Source organism: Poecile atricapillus, chromosome 18 (assembly GCF_030490865.1).
Source record: "Poecile atricapillus isolate bPoeAtr1 chromosome 18, bPoeAtr1.hap1, whole genome shotgun sequence".
In the NCBI taxonomy this organism is placed as follows: Eukaryota; Metazoa; Chordata; class Aves; order Passeriformes; family Paridae; genus Poecile; species Poecile atricapillus.
In genome coordinates, this window is record NC_081266.1 from 4200536 (window position 1) to 4217540 (window position 17005).

The 17005-nt window shown below is 38.1% G+C and overlaps 1 protein-coding gene across 6 annotated transcripts in view; it reads left to right on the forward strand.

Moving 5' to 3' along the window:
• EPS8 (epidermal growth factor receptor pathway substrate 8) overlaps positions 1-17005 on the forward strand; it is a 129833-nt gene that overhangs the window by 98675 nt on the left and 14153 nt on the right. For 5 of the 6 annotated variants that reach the window (XM_058852882.1, XM_058852883.1, XM_058852881.1 and 2 more), the window contains 6 exons: positions 1795-1869; positions 2492-2640; positions 5056-5239; positions 9649-9782; positions 13059-13170; positions 14010-14153. In XM_058852882.1, the coding sequence (XP_058708865.1) occupies positions 1795-1869; positions 2492-2640; positions 5056-5239; positions 9649-9782; positions 13059-13170; positions 14010-14153 (798 nt within the window). The remainder of the gene's footprint in view (positions 1-1794; positions 1870-2491; positions 2641-5055; positions 5240-9648; positions 9783-13058; positions 13171-14009; positions 14154-17005) is intronic. The other variant, XM_058852886.1, reaches the window with a different exon arrangement.

Consider the following 17005-nt stretch of genomic DNA (forward strand, 5'->3'; position numbering starts at 1 on the left):
CAAGGGAGGCAGCACGTGGGACCTTCAAAGCATTTGCTGTCAGACACTGACTGTCCCTTCCAGCTGCTGGGGAGGCTGTGCCAGTGGGGAAAACTGCTCTTGAGTCCACTGAGTCAAAACAGCTTCTTTCCTCCTCCTGGGGAGTGAGCTCTGATTGCAGGGCTGTAGGAAATATTTAGACATGTTAAAAATATCCTTTTTTTAAAAAAAAAAAAGGCTGCATCAAGTGTTGTGGTTCTGACCTTAAGGGATTGCTCTTTTGAGGGAGGATGAATATCTTGGAACTTGCTTGTCCTCAGTAAAAGATGTCATGTCCAGGGTTTTTTTTCCATTCTTTTTACTGCATTCTGCATTTCAATTAGTTTTTTTTTTTACCCAAGAAAAATCTGTGCATCTTTGAATCTTTCTCTTCTGTGCAGGAGAAGTCACAGCTCTTGTTTTGATGCTCAGCAGCATCTGGGACCTGGTTCTAGTGCTGCTCTTGATGAGTTGTGCTGTGACAATCCTTTAACAATGCTTCACTTCAGCATTTTTGCAGGAGCAACAAAAGCCTGAAATTTGTGCTTTATGCCAGGCAAGGAGAACTGTATAAAATGAAGAATCTGGTATAAAAATAAAAGGAGTAGCTAGAAGAATAATATCTTCAAGTAGAATGGAAATGGTTTTAAAATCTCATGCTGGAAGCTTCTAGAAATGCCTACCATCTGTCAAAAAGCTTCAGATAGACTGGGACTGGGTTGTTATGACTGAGGAGCAACATATAGGAAGTTATTAGAAGCAAAAACACATCCTCCTCCTCCTTTCTTCATTTGGAGGGACAGTTGGATGTAAAAAGCAGAACAAGGGTAGCCAAAAGCAGTTTGAGGAACAGATGGCAAGATGCAATAAAAACTACTATAACTCTTTAAAGCACATTTGGGTTTCTCATTTCTGGAGCCCACAAAGCCAATGGGTGATCAGTAGATAAAAGAAATTCTCCAAGAATCAGCTGTATCAGTGAATTTTAATGGTTTGGGGTATTTAGAATATTTTTTTTTTAATGGTGATGTTTGTAACTGTAGGTTGGACTTGATGATCTCAGAGGTTTTTTCTAGAAATACCTTATAACAGGTAAAGTGATAGATGGATTTCACTACTGATAGATAGTCATGGACTGGTGAGGAAAAAATCTAATATATAGAGCAAATCAGAACAAAATGTTGATATAATAGAGATTCATGGGAGAAAGACACTTGTGTTCAGTATTATCAAACAAGCAAATGGCAAAACGCATCAGGGTAAAAAAAAGGACAACAGAACATTAACAAAGAGCATCAGTATGCCATTATGTTACCTGGATTGATTTTTTTGGCCAGTGTAGCAAAATTGAAGGTGCAGGGTGGACAAGAATGCTTGAAGGAATTACTTCAGCTTGAAAATGACCAGATTCAGGAATAATCTAATAAGTCTGTAAATGGTTATGAGCATTGCTAGGAAAAAGTGAATTGAGAAAGACAATTTAGTTTTATTGGAAGAGTTTGCAGAATACTAATGAAAATAAGAGATGTCAGATTTCCAAAGGTGATGCTTCTCCACAAAACATTTCATTTGGTTGTGGAACTTCTTGTTTTGCATGATAGGTGCAAAAATATGCATGGAAACAAGAGCAGTGGGATGGAGGGGCACTTTTTGGGTGTTGCAGGCCAAGCACTGGGCTTAGGTGGGCCTGAGCAGGATGGCCACTCTTACCTGAAGTATTTATTGTCTTAATAGTTAAATGCTTCTTAAAGTCTACCATTTGTTCTATTCCTTCAGGCCAAGTTGAAGTTCCATATCCAAAATCCTAGTGCAGCTGATCTGGTTCATTTTCTCTTTACCCCACTACATATGGTAAGGTTTTACAGTTTTCTAAGTGTTTACCTTCAGACCTCTTGTATTTATATGCTCTGTAACCTTTTCACTGATAACAAGATTGAAATGTTATGTCCCTGGACAATAAGTAAGGAAAATGTTTGTATCTCAGGATGAGGTTTTCTTTAGAAAACAATTTATCTCATTTTCTGCATATTTTCCCTTCTATTAAATGTATTTAAATCATCTTTAGCCTTGTGTTACAATTTCCCATTATAATTTTTGACTAGCAATAAAAAAAAATCGAGGTTCTCTACATAATGCAGGAGGAAAGTTGAAAGCATATTTAATGGAAGTCTGTGGGGCTTTGATCACTAAAGCAAAAAATATTATTGCCCAGAATGGGTCTAAATAAAAAATGGATGGTGACCAGAGCAACAGTTCTCCAGCAATAAATAGTTCAGTTAATTTTTAGGACATCAAGACACCCTCTCAGGTTCTCAGAGGGGCTTTTACTTCTGGGGTATGTTTTTATGAGTAATGACCGTTTCCTAGCAGCAGATAACATAAATTCACATTCATGTAGATAACATACATTGACAAGCCGCTTCCTTACTGACAACCTGTGTGTTCTTGGCATTATTTTAATCCTTGGATTTAGGTGGTGCAGACAACAGGAGGTCCAGAGCTTGCTGGCACAGTGCTCAGCCCCCTCCTGACAAAAGACACCATCGACTTCCTGCGATACACCGTCACCAGCGAGGAGGGACAGCTGTGGATGTCCCTGGGTGATTCATGGACCAAAGCCAGGTGGGGAAAACATCTTCAGATTTCAGAGAGTATTCTCTAAAATCAAATTTATCAACATGGTGTCTTAACCCCCGACCAATTCAATATTACTTTGTTAGGATTTGGACCCTTGAGAACTGTTATTTGAAGGTTTTGGAGAGGAACTCTTTAGATTGACTCAGATTTGGGATCTCAAGGAGAGACAAAATGCAGAGACATTTTTTTTTTTTGTCAGTGATATCCAGAACCTCTTGACATAATCTTCTGGAGTATCTTTTTCTGAGCTATCCCTTGCATGTTTCCAGTTGTTTTTCACCATTATTTTTCCAGCTCATTTATCTGGACTTCATTAAAAAACAATTTGAAGACACAATAAAGAGTGACAAAATATTAAATAATAGCTACAAATGTCTGTTTTCAATTTCCAATAATTATTAATAGTTAAAAATTTGCAATGTCTTCTTTAAAAGCATCATAATGCTATAAAATTGTTTTTAATTATAAAAAAATGTTTCTTGACTGAACTGTGTCACATGTGCATACCTTACACATTGCATTTAATGGATTCACTGTTGTGATTTAGCTGAAAGTTCACTTATTTATGCATTTGTTGGGTTCAAGGTAATTCTGTAGTTTGAAATTAGGTGAATTGAGCATTCAAAAGAAAAATCTTTAATTAGCAAAGTGCATTTTGACTCTATCATCTGTGGTAGATAAGTGCGTTTGATGATGATGAAGTATGCAATCACTTGGGCTGGAAATACAGCATGTTTTTTGTGTTTATTCATCCAAATTTCAGGTTGGAACACAAGTGTCTACCAGATGGATTATTTTTTAAAAATTATTATTATTATTATTAATTATTTTATTAATTATTTGGTTGATTGAAAGCTGCAGAGTGTAAGGAAGGCTGCATGGAAGGAGTGGAAATGGCCTCATAGCCAGGGAAAATGGATCACTGGGCAAAATAATGGGCTCCTTTCTTGGGAGCTACTCCATTTGTTTAGTCCATCCTGAAAAAAAAAAGGGTAATGGAAAGAGAAATAGCTCGTGTTTGGTAGTGAAGAATGGAGCACTTAAAATGTAGTTGGCTGATCTGTGTGGATTAGAATTGATGGTGAGATTGATCTCAGTATCCAGAGGTACCCTGGGGTGGGTGGGATGCAGCAGGAGAGGGGAATGATAAAATCAGGGATTACTGACCAAGCCAGGCCCAACAGGCTGGGAATTGCTGGCTGCTCGTGTGACTGGCAAATCCTTGGTTTTGAGCCTTTAAAAACCTGTAATGTACATTCCTGTTTCTGCTTCCACTGTGAAGACTCAGTAATTTATATTGTGGGACAGAGTGTCATGTGTAGTGCAAAGGCAGGGCAGGAAAGCATTGATTTAAGTGCTTGGTGTTACAACAGAGAACGCTGATGGAACTCTGAAAAAGTAGCACAGTATTTTATAAAGATCAATCCAGACTATAAAACAGCATATGTGATGATAATTCTTGGGTCCTGGAGTATGTATAGCTGGGTGGGGTTTATATCTAAATCTTTAAATCTAAATCTATTTTAATCTTTAAAAGCTACTTGTTTATTTTGGTTTTGATGTAGCTAGGTCCCCTAAGCTTCACACCTTAGATTGATATTAGAGATATTCTAACAGAGCTAGCTGTTTTCTCTGAAGCCTTTTGTTGGTGCTTTCACACAAAAAGAGCATTGCAATATTTCTCCCCATTAAAACAAGCCCTAGATTTCTTCTGATTGAATCTTCTGTCACCCATCCTTTGCTATTAGGCAGAAGTTTGTTGTGTTTTAGCACTCTTTAAACTATAACTCTTTAAAGCACATTTGGGCTTCTCATTTCTGGAGCCCACAAAGCCAATGGGTGATCAGTAGATAAATTCTATAAGAATCAGCTGTATCAGTGAATTTTAATGGTTTGGGGTATTTAGAATATTTTTTTTTATGGTGGTGTTTGTAACTGTAGGTTGGACTTGATGATCTCAGAGGTTTTTTGTAGAAATATCTTATTATAACAGGTAAAGTGATAGATGGAATTCTCTACTGATAAATGTGATAGTCATGGACTGGTGAGGAAGAATCTAATATATAGAGCAAATCAGAACAAAATGTTGATGTAATAGAGATTCCCGGGAGAAAGACACTTGTTTTCAGTATTATCAACCAAGGTTGTAAGTGAAAAGCTACAAATGATGCTTCTTTATGACATATCCTTACAGAAGCAGCAAGTTCCTTCTGCAAGGCACTGCAGGGAGGAAATGTGTTCTGCTGATTCTCCCTGTTCTAGCATGTTTCTGCCTGTACTGTAACCCCACCCTCTCCTCTATACTAGTAACAATTCTGAAGAATTTCAATTTACAGGAACCCTATTAAACCAGCATTCACATGGCCCTTGACAGAGGTTTCTAATTTGCTTTTCACACAGAGCTGAATGGCCAAAAGAGCATTTTATTCCCCCGTACGTCCCTCGTTTCCGAAATGGCTGGGAGCCTCCTCTGCTGAACTTCACGGGAGCTCCAAAGGAGCAGGAACTCAACCATTTGGCTGAGTCTGTGGCAAACGTGGCAGAGCAACAGCGCAAGCAAGAGATGAAAAGACTGTCAAGTGAGGTGGGTTGTTGGAGAGGATGAAGCAGGAAAACCTTATGGATACGATTGTTTAACGAAAGATTCTGAAAATGTGAATCCTAGAATTGAAATAGAAATGAAAACTGGCTTTGAGCTATAGGATACTGAGTGTTAGTTACTGTATAACCAAAGAACCATAGCCTAGCCAGCTGAAGAAGAATCCCTGTTGGTTGAACAATACCCTTCTGCTGATTGAGAATCCAAAGATCAAGCAGCAAGGGAAGAATTTGTAAAGTTTTTAGAGTTTAAAATGTAACACTGTATGGTATTGTAGTAATTCGTACAGGCTATATGTAAATTCTATAGAATGTGTGTCATGTACTGGGTGGTTACTGGGAATTAGAATATTCACAATAGATAAAGATATAATGTATTGTAACTAGAATTTAGCTCTCTTAATCCCTCTTCATTTCCCCCCTCTTGCCTTTCTCTCTCTACCCCCTGAATTACCTACTGCTCTCATGCTCTTGGCCCCCTCTTTCCGCTCTCTCTCCCCCTCTTTGAGCACATCAATGCTGGCAGCAAAAATGGGTCTCTTCCACCTTCTGCTTAAATAATAAACTGCTTATCCCAAGGTTACTGCAAAAGCTCTCTGGTAATTAAATAATTAACACCAACCCTTCCTTCCTGAGGGCAATATCCTGGGGCATTCCGGGAGTTCCAAAAATTCCACGTTCCTGTCAATGGAAGCTCTTCAGGCTTCACGTTGAAGTTAGAGGAAACCAAATACCTGCTCAGCCAGCAAAAAATGCAGTCTAGAACATATAAAATATATATGTATTGTTATATAAATATAAAATATATATGATATTTTTATATTATATATTATATATTAATATATGTATATATGTATATATTTATATATTTATATATATTTTATATATTTATTTTTATATATTTATATATATATATAATTTTTTTTAATTTTTTTTTGCCTCAGCTGGGAGGACAACCCAAGCCTCTAAGGTTGAGTTTGATTGAGCTCTGCTCTCAGATCCCATTGATTCTGAGCATAAATACTTTGGGCAATGTCTGAAGAGTTGCCAATCACAGGCACACAATGTAAAAGAAGGGAACTGCCCTTTTTTGGTGGAATTTTGGGCTTAATTCATCAGTGTGGAATTTATTATTCCTTTCGTTAATCTATTGATTCTTTCACTGTATTGCTTATAAATATTCAGAGCTGCTCTCAGGGCAATACCATGTCAGGTAGATTAGGCCAACTTAAAAAAAAAAACAACTTTGCTGTTGAGGAAAATGATTGTGTAAAACATTTTCCCAAACTTTTCTTCAAAGGAATGTCACAAATTTAGCAAAAGTTAGGTTATTCTCTTGAAAGAATGGAAATATGCATCATCCAAAGCCTTTAGAGAAACCAGGGTGCATTTTCTGAGCAACTTCATAGCCAACCCTTTGTTTCCCAACCAAGATTCTATCCCTTCTTTTTCAATAGAATTTATCAGAAAATGAGCTTTGATTTTTGTGAAAATTTTAAGACTATATGTGGATTTTGTTGCTTTTTAATTAACAAAAATTGGGTATTGCCTTTTTAAACATACAAATCATTCCTTTTGGAATGTTTTGTCTTTAGCTGAGAGGACACGAGATTTAATTTAAATTTTTACTTTATTTTTGTATACTGGTTTTAGTTTAAATCTAATCCAAGGTACCCTTTTAGCATCTGTGAGATGGGAACACACTTAAGAATTTCCTAGGTTTACTTAAGAGTCTTTCTATCTTGGGGAATTATTATTGGCTATTTTGGGATGTTGTTTTCTTGCAAATCAATTGTGTAATTTGAGATAGCACAACCTCCCCAGCCAAAGCTTCCCAGTCACACTAAAACTTTTATTTTTGTGAAAATCACTGTTAGTTAAAAAAAAGAAAAGGTCTACTAGAGACAAAAAAAAATTGGTAAAAACCCTGCCAAGCAAAGGAGAGATGCTATGATAAATATTTGATCACTTAAAGCAGTGTATGGCTTTATGCCTAACAAGATAAACAAGAATAAATGTGATCAAAAGTAAGTTCTTTCCAGTGATTCATTTTGAGAATAAAAGCATTTAGTAAAGTTAATGGGTGCAGTAATATGAAATGTAGCTTTTGCTATCGCTGTCACCCTCCTTCCCTAGTGAGCTCCCAAAAACCATAATTTTTCACTACTGATCTACATTTCCATGTGTTTTCTTCTTTATATTGTTCCTAATAATAATAATAATAATAATAATAATAATAATAATAATAATAATGACAACAGTATTGAAACTTTTCCAATAGTATTAAACAAAGATCATTAATATTTCTTTTCTGATGATTCTAAGAATTTCACGTTCTTTATTTATATAGTAGCCTAAAACAAATCTGAAGGGGGAGAATATATTAAGGTATTTCAGTTGCTTGTTCTTCAGGGAGTTGATTTCACTTCAGTCTTTTTATATGCACTGGTGGCTGTTTATGCCATCTTAGCTTCTTTGTCTTAACCTTCAAAACAAACACACACACACAAAAATGAAATAAATAAATATATATATATATATTTATATGTGTATATGTATAATAATCTCCCAGTTCATTGAAGCAGTTTGTGTGCCTGGTTCCTGGGATGTCAGGCATTGGTTTCATGACTGTCTCTGATTCCCACAAGGTCCTGAGCAAACATTTAACCTTGGCACCTTGGCTCCCTGTGCCCATGCCTCCCTGGCACATCCCTGGGGGAAAAGGCACTGAGCTGCTTAATAGCTGTGAAATGCTGCAGGTGCTCAGCTGGAAAAAGCTGCCTGAGTGCAAAATGCTGTTTTATCTGCAGCAAAAGCACCTCCCTGGAGTGGGTGATACCAGGATAATTATTCTTAAGTCTGCTGTAACAGTTTGTTCAATGAAGAGGGCTGGAAAAGCCAGATGAGAATGGAAGTGTTTGGAATTCCCTCCCCAAAACCAAGGCTGGCTGTGCAGAGCTGTGCTGAGAGAGGAGAGAGATGATGCATGGCCCTGTTCTCCCTGCTGGGCAGGGCTCTGGCATCAGGAAAAGTGTATTGGAGGTTCCCACCCCTAAAAAACTCATTTTTTCTTTCCATTCCTGAATTCCTGGATCTTAAGATCCAGCCACTTGTGCAGCTCCTAGCAGAGGGGTTCAAGGTGGAGGCAGTTGAGCAGTGAGAACTTGAAATGGTGATGAAACAACCGCCAGAGAGTGTCCAGGGAGGCTAAAACAATGCAAATAATTTGTGTGTGAAGTAAATTGAATTCCTGCTTCCTTTGATGTAAGGCATAAACCAGGTGACACAGGAGATTTTTTTTCCTAAAAATGTCTCGATAATAGTGTTTTAAAGAATATTCTGTTTGTGTGGGGAGTTCTGTGGGGTTTAACTGCTTTCCATGAACCCTCAGTCCCCAAAGTGAGTATCTGTGGGTGCCACATCAGGCACCTGGAGGCAGAGATTAGGTGAGAACCTTTTCTGTAGCCACACCAACAGAGATAAGGAAAAAAAATAAGCTGAAAGCAAAAACATCAAAGGAGAAAACTCAAAAGAACACAACACTCCAAGCTTAAAGATTTGGCAAATTCTGGTGAATCTCAGCCAGTCTAACCTGTGCAGCTGGATGGTACAGGGGAAGAATATAAAAATATAAGAATATAAAATTAGCTATTTCAATATCGTAATACCCAGAAATGAACTGTTAAACCTTGTCTTGTTTTTGGAAATGGTGGTTAAGTTAATTTTTGCCTCTAAGGGGAGTGTCAATGCTAAATTTAAGATGTTTTTTTTTTTTGTTAAAAAAAAAAAATATTTCTGAATTCTTGAATCTTCTTATATATGTGCTTGTGATAAAGTATGATTATTTTCCCTAATTAAAATCCATAATTGCACCAAATATCACCCTCCTTTTTGCTTTTCTACACGGACTACAGCCACATTCAGTGAGGGTGTGACATGTATGATCCTTGTCATATTATGAGGGTGTTCATTTCACTTCATTCCTTGCACAGACCTGCTGTTGGCTGGCTAGAGCTTTGTGGCTTGAGGTGTAAATCCAGAGCAGAAGCTCAGAGCAGTTTATTTTAAAGTTGTGCAGTTTATTTTAAAGCAGTTCAGCCATTGTTTATAAGTTGCTGTAGTGATATCTGAGAGATGACAAGGCCCTTGCCCCAGAGAAGTGTTTTTCTCAAGAGCATCCGCTGCAATATTAATGCGCTGGGATAGAAATCCCTTTATTCTCCTCCTTTTGATCTCTGCTTTTATGAACTTGAAATGCAGAAATTATTAACTTTTCATGGCAGCACCGTGGGCACCTGAGGATGGGGGAATGCTGACAGGGCCCCTGGGGGTGCAGGAATTGGGGGGAGGATGACATTAATCCACCGGTGGCTTTGTTCCCTTTTTGTCTTGCAGCCTCCCGGCGTTCCCGACTACCCCCCGGCGGATGGGTATGCATTCAGTAACACGGTGTACAAGAGAGGGCCTCTGCTGGACCAGGGGGCAGCTGTGGCTGCCTTTAAGCAAACTGTTAGCCGACATGTAGATAGGTAACCCTGACCTGGCATCGGCCATGGGGCTGTGGAAAACTGTCCCCGCTTCTTGCTCTTGGGGTGGCGGGGTCTGCGACGGTCTCTGGTTGTGGCATTGTCTCTGCTGGGGAAGTGATTCTGCTTTTCTTTGTCTAAAGTGTGTCATTAAGGCTCTTTTTGAATCATTTCTATGAAATATCCCGTTTATCTATGCTGTTAAATTGCTGCTTTTGTCAAAAATGATACAGCGGAGTCCCAGCCCAATCGCAAACACAGAATCCACCCACTTCAGTTCAAATTTTAATTCTGATTTGTTTCATGTTTAAATACACTCTTTGCTCTTTTCAGAATTACAAGGAATAACAAGTCTGCTCTGAGATTCATCTGTCCTCATTTTGATTGATTGTTTGATTTTCTTGGCTGCTCACTTAGTGCTCTGTCATCTCCTGCTTTTTGTTTTCTGGGCTGGTGTATAAATACCCACGTTCAGAGCAGTGACACCTTGTCTCCTCCATCCTCTTTCAGCTGTTGCAGAAAATGCTCTGAAATGTTTGCATAGTAAACAGTGTCTTTTTGCACATCCTCTATCACCCCCTGAATTTTATCCTAAAACTGAATGACTTGACAAGATGATATGCAGAGATCCTTGGCCTTGTCTTTGGGGAGAATTTACACCAGCACAAACTGTGGAAGCAGATCAGTACAGAGGCATTGAAACTGCTCTCCTGTACCAAACCATATCCCATTTATACTATATGAAAAAGTATTTTGTCTCATGAGCCATGGGAGATGTTTAAGCTAAGTTTTGGGATCAACTTGCTGGTTAAAGCATCCTCAGTATAACTCTTGTGATGAAAACCCTTCCAGAACCCCTGGTTTTGAGCCATGTGCTAAAAGATCCTGTTGTTAATCTGCATAAAAGCCAATTCCCATGGTGGTGTTCAGGACACAATTATTTTCCTGAACTTTGGATTTATTCTTCACAGCAACAGCAGCAGAGTAATCATCCCTTAATTGTTTTCTCAAACTTGATTGCCTGTTGCACTCTTGTCCCGGGACCAGTCATCTCGAAATCTAGATGATCTGCCCTCTAAATTCCTTTCCTGTAATGTGGTAAAACCTGTTTTGTCCTTTCAGAGTAAGAATATTCCATGCAAAATTTTTTTTGCCTCCAGTTTTAGAGAAAGAGTTGTTGATGGTATCAGGGAACTGTGTGGAACTGAAGGAGCTATCCAAGCCTCCTCTCCGGGGGTAAAGAGAAATGGATGTTCCTAAGAAGCAGCTCATGAAAGGTGAAATTAATCTTTGGAAAGCTGTGGAATGAGACCTGCTGTAGTGGTGCCTGTTTCTCACCACTGATGTAAAACATTCTTCCCTTGGGTGATGCAAATGAAGTGTCAGAACCTTAGACTTTCAGTGGATATTAGGTGTATCAGGAGCTCTGATGCCACTGAACAATTTTCAGCAAGTTTTGTGCTGTTTCAAAGTAGCAGTTTTTTTGGCTGTGTAGTTTGGCTTTCACTGTCATTTGAAGAAAAGCTCTCTGAATGTCTGTGCAGCCCTCCAGGTTCTCGAGCAGTGCACAGAGGAGAGCTGAGGCCTGAAATTATGGTAAATCTGATAGGCAGTAAGAAACACAGAGGAGGATGGATGGATGGAAGTGATCAGAATATTTGTGCCCAGAGTAAACTGGCTCATTAGGTTGGGCTTGAATAATTAGGGTCTCTTCAGAAGAATGCATCCATTGTCTGGCCCATGTGCTGGGCATGTTGCTGGATTGATAAAACTAAAATCTAGACATTTTTAAAAATTCCTCCTGAGTTGTGTTTTTTGAAGGAATCAGGATGGTTAGGTGTGGACAAAACAGGATGATACAGTTATTGAAATTATTTTGGAAAGGCTGCCTAAAAGTAAAAGTACTGTCAGAGCTACATTAGTCATGTCTCTGAGACAGTGAGAAAGAAAATCAAAATTATATTAATTTTAAGGGTGTAGCAGGAAAAATTGGTATTACTCACACATCGTTCAGCCTCATAACAGCTGTTCTTCAGGCTGGGGGCCATCCCCTGCTTCTCACTCTCTCCTTAAATACTCTTAGTGTTTTGTCTTTCTTTCAAAATAATCTTTCAATCTAAATATGATTTTTCCTTGGTTCTGCTCTTCAAGTCAAGTGAGACAGTTCTCCACAGCCGTGCAATAGCCAGGGGGCTGCTGGATTGCGCCAGGCACTCCTGGAACCCAGAGTTACAGAGCAGCAGCAACCACCTGTGTTCATATCCCTGTGCTGTGACCTTGTACCCAGCATTTCAAGCCACAGATTGCTTCATGTTTTAATTAGCTGTTTGGGTTTATTTATTTATGTATTTATTTATGTATTTATTCATGTGTTTGTTTTTTTGTTTGTTTGTTTGCTTTCTTTACTGTCCAGTATGGGTTTATGTTGTTGGGTGTAATTTGCAGTGAGTTTATAAAGTTACTGTGGGGTTTTGTGGGCTGGGGACTTCTCAATTGAAAAAGTGAATTGAATTCACTTTGACTGAAAAAAATCAAAGAAAGTAGAAGCTCCTTAGCTATTACTGGAATAACCAAAGGTATTCTGGACAGGTCTTTCCTCATGGAAACAGAAAGATAACAGAGCTTACTGTGATATGCCTTGCTCTACAATGAATCCTGTGTGTGGCTTGCAATAAGTTATTTCTCATTCTTAATTGATAAAAGTGACTTGAAGTTGTTAAAGTTGATGGCATCTCATGGTCAATTAAGAAAACTGATCTACAATAGGTGAACAATTTTTAGAGTTTAACTCCATTAGTATTGATGGCAAAAATTTAGTCATCTCTTATGTATTTGAAACTATCTGTGATGAAAACTAGAAACACAGTTTCATACAAAGCCCAAGCTGTCAATTATATCCTAAGTATAATCATTTGTTTATAATGACTGTTTAACCTTCTGTAGGAAAACAAACTAAATATAGAGTACATGTTTATTTTGAAACAATAGCACCTGCTAATCTAGGTTGTTCTCATACATCTTGCAAGCAGCAAGTTGATAAAGATTAGCAGTTCTTGAGCTCTGTGTATTTCAGCCACCTCTTTATTTTGTTTTATTTGTACTTTTTTTTTGGCACTTAAATCAGTGTATTATGAATAGGTAGGGCTACAACAGCATCTTACTATGGTTGGGAGGTTTTTGTTTTAAAAAAATGTTTTTGTAGGTTTTTCAAAGAGGGCGTTTTGTGGTTTTAGTCACTTGACAGTCTCATTGAGCAACAGTCTGATCTTTGCTTTGCAGAAACTATGAAGCACACGGTAAAGCACAGAGCAAGAAATACGCCAAATGCAAGTACGAATTTGTGGCAAGGAACAACAGTGAGCTTTCTGTCATGAAAGAAGAGATTGTGGAGGTAATCTTGTCTGCAAAGACAACACAAAAATTTCTGCTGCTACTCAAAGCTGAGGGTGCCTTTCCTGTGGACAGTGTGGCTTTGCTTAGTGTTTGATTTAGTATGGAAAGTTCAGTTAATTTGTTTTGCGTCAATTTTGCTGACTTGGGAAGGGTGCTGTAGAGATCCGTGCTCAAAATACATTTGTGTGCTCCTTCCACCTTCTCTAGTGTTGCTTTTAAATATTAAATAGTGTTTAAATAACTATCTGTGTACACATGGGGTATAGTGAAGGACTGTTCTTTTCCAAGAGGATGTGGCACCATGAAAGTGAGATATGTTTGGAAGGCAGGGAGCTACAAAAAGAGGAAATGCATAGTATGAGAATGTGGGGCAGGCACTCAGACTTCTGACTGCTCCTGGCCATCCTGCTCCCGTTCCCTGTTTGATAAGAAGTGTTGTGTCTCCAAATTTGTGCTCCCTCAGAGCTGCCTTTACTTGGGTTATTAGCAATTATTTATTCCTTTTGTCAACGGCATGAGGATTGTAGAGATGGCAATATCTCCGTGCAGATACTCGATTTTTGTTCCACTGTCGGATCCAGCACACCCCTGAGTTTTACAGAACTTCATTGCACACTTAGATGTCCTTTATTGAGAGTCCCATTTTGAAAAGTGCAGTAGAACCATGCAGAGAATCAGGGAAGATGCAGGATTTTCTCAGGGACACATCTGTGCAAGATCCGTTGGCAGGCGCAGAACCTGGCGAAGTTCTGGTTCTGTTTTGAAATGATTCACAGCCTAAGTACAGCAGGAGGAAAGCCAGAAAAGATATGGAATTAATTTACCAATTTATTTCAGATTCTGGACGACAGAAAGCAGTGGTGGAAGGTCCAGAACAAAAGTGGCAGCACGGGCTTTGTGCCAAACAACATTTTGGACCCTCTGAGGATCGCAGAAGGCAGCCAGGGATGGCCAGAGCCTGCCTACACCCGCACCATCCAGGTACTGCCCATCCTGGGAGCAAAAGCTCCTTTGGAAGTGTCAGGGTGTGCATGTGGAGGAGGAAGAGAGTCACAGCAAGGCTGAAATAGCTGTGTGTTTCACTGATACGTCCCAAAAAATTTGCATTTACATTTAAATTCACATTTCTTGTAGAGGCTGAAGGTGATGTTTGTATTTCAGAGAGGATGCAGTTGATAGAGATACAGCAAAATGTTTTTCCTCTTTTTTTTTCACCTGCTTATTTGCTTAGAGGTGGTAACTTCAGTCCTAATGGATGTGTATGCCTTTATTTTAATTGCAAATATCCTTTGTGAATTGATAGCTGTTGATGCCAAAGAAGGAGTTTGAATTATTTAAGGTAGGGTCATCTTTGTTTTACCTAGAAGAGTGTACTCTAATTTTCCTTTTATTTTCTGTCTTCGTGTGTCTCTATCCCAGTCTTGAATTTATTTAATTGTTGTAATTTTGGAGTGATAAAAAGGAGGTATATTTGCTTTTGAATTCACAAAGCAAGTATTTTTCAATTACTATGTCTGTGCATCACTAGCACTCTATTATTCTGACCTAATTTTAATTTTCTCTTTCATGTGCTGGTGTGGAACTAATATTTTTGTTGTCATTATTTCTTTTATATGTTGAACAGAATTAGAGGGTAAATTACTTTAAAATATTCTTACATCAGCACAATTATCCACCCAAGTAAGGATATACAGGATAAAGTCGTAATATGTATTTTTAGACAAAATTTAAGGGGGTTAGAGGCTACTAAAAGAAGTCATATTTTCTAAGACCTCTTTCTTTCCTGTTTTCTTTTATTACTGATCTTGAAAGTTTAGGCAAATAAGTTTGGATTAAGCAGAAATTCCAGGCCTGCCTTTAAATCAGAGTTTTAAACCAAGGTTGAAGCTTCTGTTGAAGCTTGAAGTTCAATAATTTAATCGAATCTAATCTAATTCATTTGTTGTGTGTGCACCTTCCAGCTGATGACTGAAAACCCAAAAATGCCACAATGCTTTGCAAAATAGTGTAGCACACCTGTTTTGATCTTGGTGGGCTTGAATCAGACTATTTCTGAGCTTTCCTGCCCCAAAGTGTTTGCCTCATTCTGCATTTGGCTCGTTCTGCATTGACTGTGGATTTGCCTGTGTGGTGAAGCATGCAACCTAGAGTGCTTTTCCAATCTTGATTTAAAGATCTGGCTTGGTTTGGTTTTTTTTTCCTTCCTGTGCATGTTATTTTGTGTGTTTGGAATTTGCCACCAAGTCCTAAGCAGGGTTTTGAGTAGAGGTTCTCACACTATTCAAGTTTTCTCTTTGAAATAATGACAGGACATAGCATAAAATAAAATAATCATTTCCACAAAGCATTCTCCATGGACCTGTGAAAATTAGGGTCAGGGAATACCGTTTAAGATAAGTTTGTTACTTTGCCCTCTGGCAGGTTATTCTGCAGCTTGATCATATTCAAATGTGAGCTTGAAATACTGTGAAATTATTTATGAATATAATGAATTGCACAGGATAAATGAAGTCTTTACCAAGACATGTCAGTAACTCTGTTTTAACTTCGTGGTGATTATTATAATTTTAGCACTCCTGAGATTCTCATTTGTCTGTTTCCCAGTGATGGACACAGGGTTCAGTTGAGAAGTGTTTGCATAAATCCATTTATTTTCACAACAGCACTATGAGACATTGCTGTTATTTCAGAGAGAATTGAGGCCTTGAAGGGATGAATGCCTGATTGTGCCACAGACACCCCATCTCTGAGAGATGGATATCTCAGTATCACAATTATTCTCAGAGCTGCAAAGTATTTTTGATGCCCTCTGTCCCCCTGCCAAGTGACCTCTAATGAGTGACCTAGTGACACATTACTTTAAATCCTGATTTTTCAGGATTTAACTCAGTTCCTTTCAGGATCTAACTCAGTTCCTTTCGGGATCCAGGTCCCAAATAGTCACTTGAAAGGACTGAGGTGACACTTGCAAGACATTGCCAGCAATACCTCAATTATTTAATTATCTTTGTGACTCAGAGCCTGTAACACTGTTTGTCTTCTGGTCAGTTGAATTAGTTCCAGGAAACAGTATTTTTGCTCCTGTAACATTATTTTTCTCCTGTACTTTTAGAAGATCATTTTGCTGAATTCTTCTGTTTTCTACTATTGTTTATCAGAGTTTCTGGGGTGTTGGTCATTTAATCAGTTGGTTTTTGTTTTTTTTTTTTATAGTGAGCCAGCACTTCTATTTCACCATCTATTATATATGAATATAAAGAGTTTCCCAAGCACTCTGATTTCTTAATTTGTAATTAAGAAATTTAAGATTTCTTAATCTGTGCACCTATGAATACTATTCATCATAGCTTTTCCTATTTTCTGTGCATTTTATTACCTTTGTTTTAACACTCTTGAAAATGAAATTTGAAGAATGTCATTAGGTTAGAGTTGTGTATCTTGGTAGGCATGTTGATTAATCTCCTGACACCCTTTTTGAGGTGATACAGTTGTATCATCAGTGATGTGTACAAAATCCTTAGGCAGAGAGCAAATGTTTAATAAGGTGCAGTTTGTCCATGTTTTCTTTTTTTTTTTTCTTTTATTTTGTTTTTTAAGAAACAGGGAACTAATCCTAGCTAATAACAATTTGAATAAGTAAACTCTGTCTAAATGTCCTGTAAATTCAGTAAAACCACAAATGAACTGCTCAGGTGTTTTTTAATGGGATTTTAGTAGGCAGCTGTTTGCATAAGAGCTGAACCCACCAAAGTAAACTCTGGCAAAAGACCCTGCTTGAAATTTTCCCTTCCAGTCCTGGGTACCTGATTTTGGCTGAAGATGAGTGGTTGGTT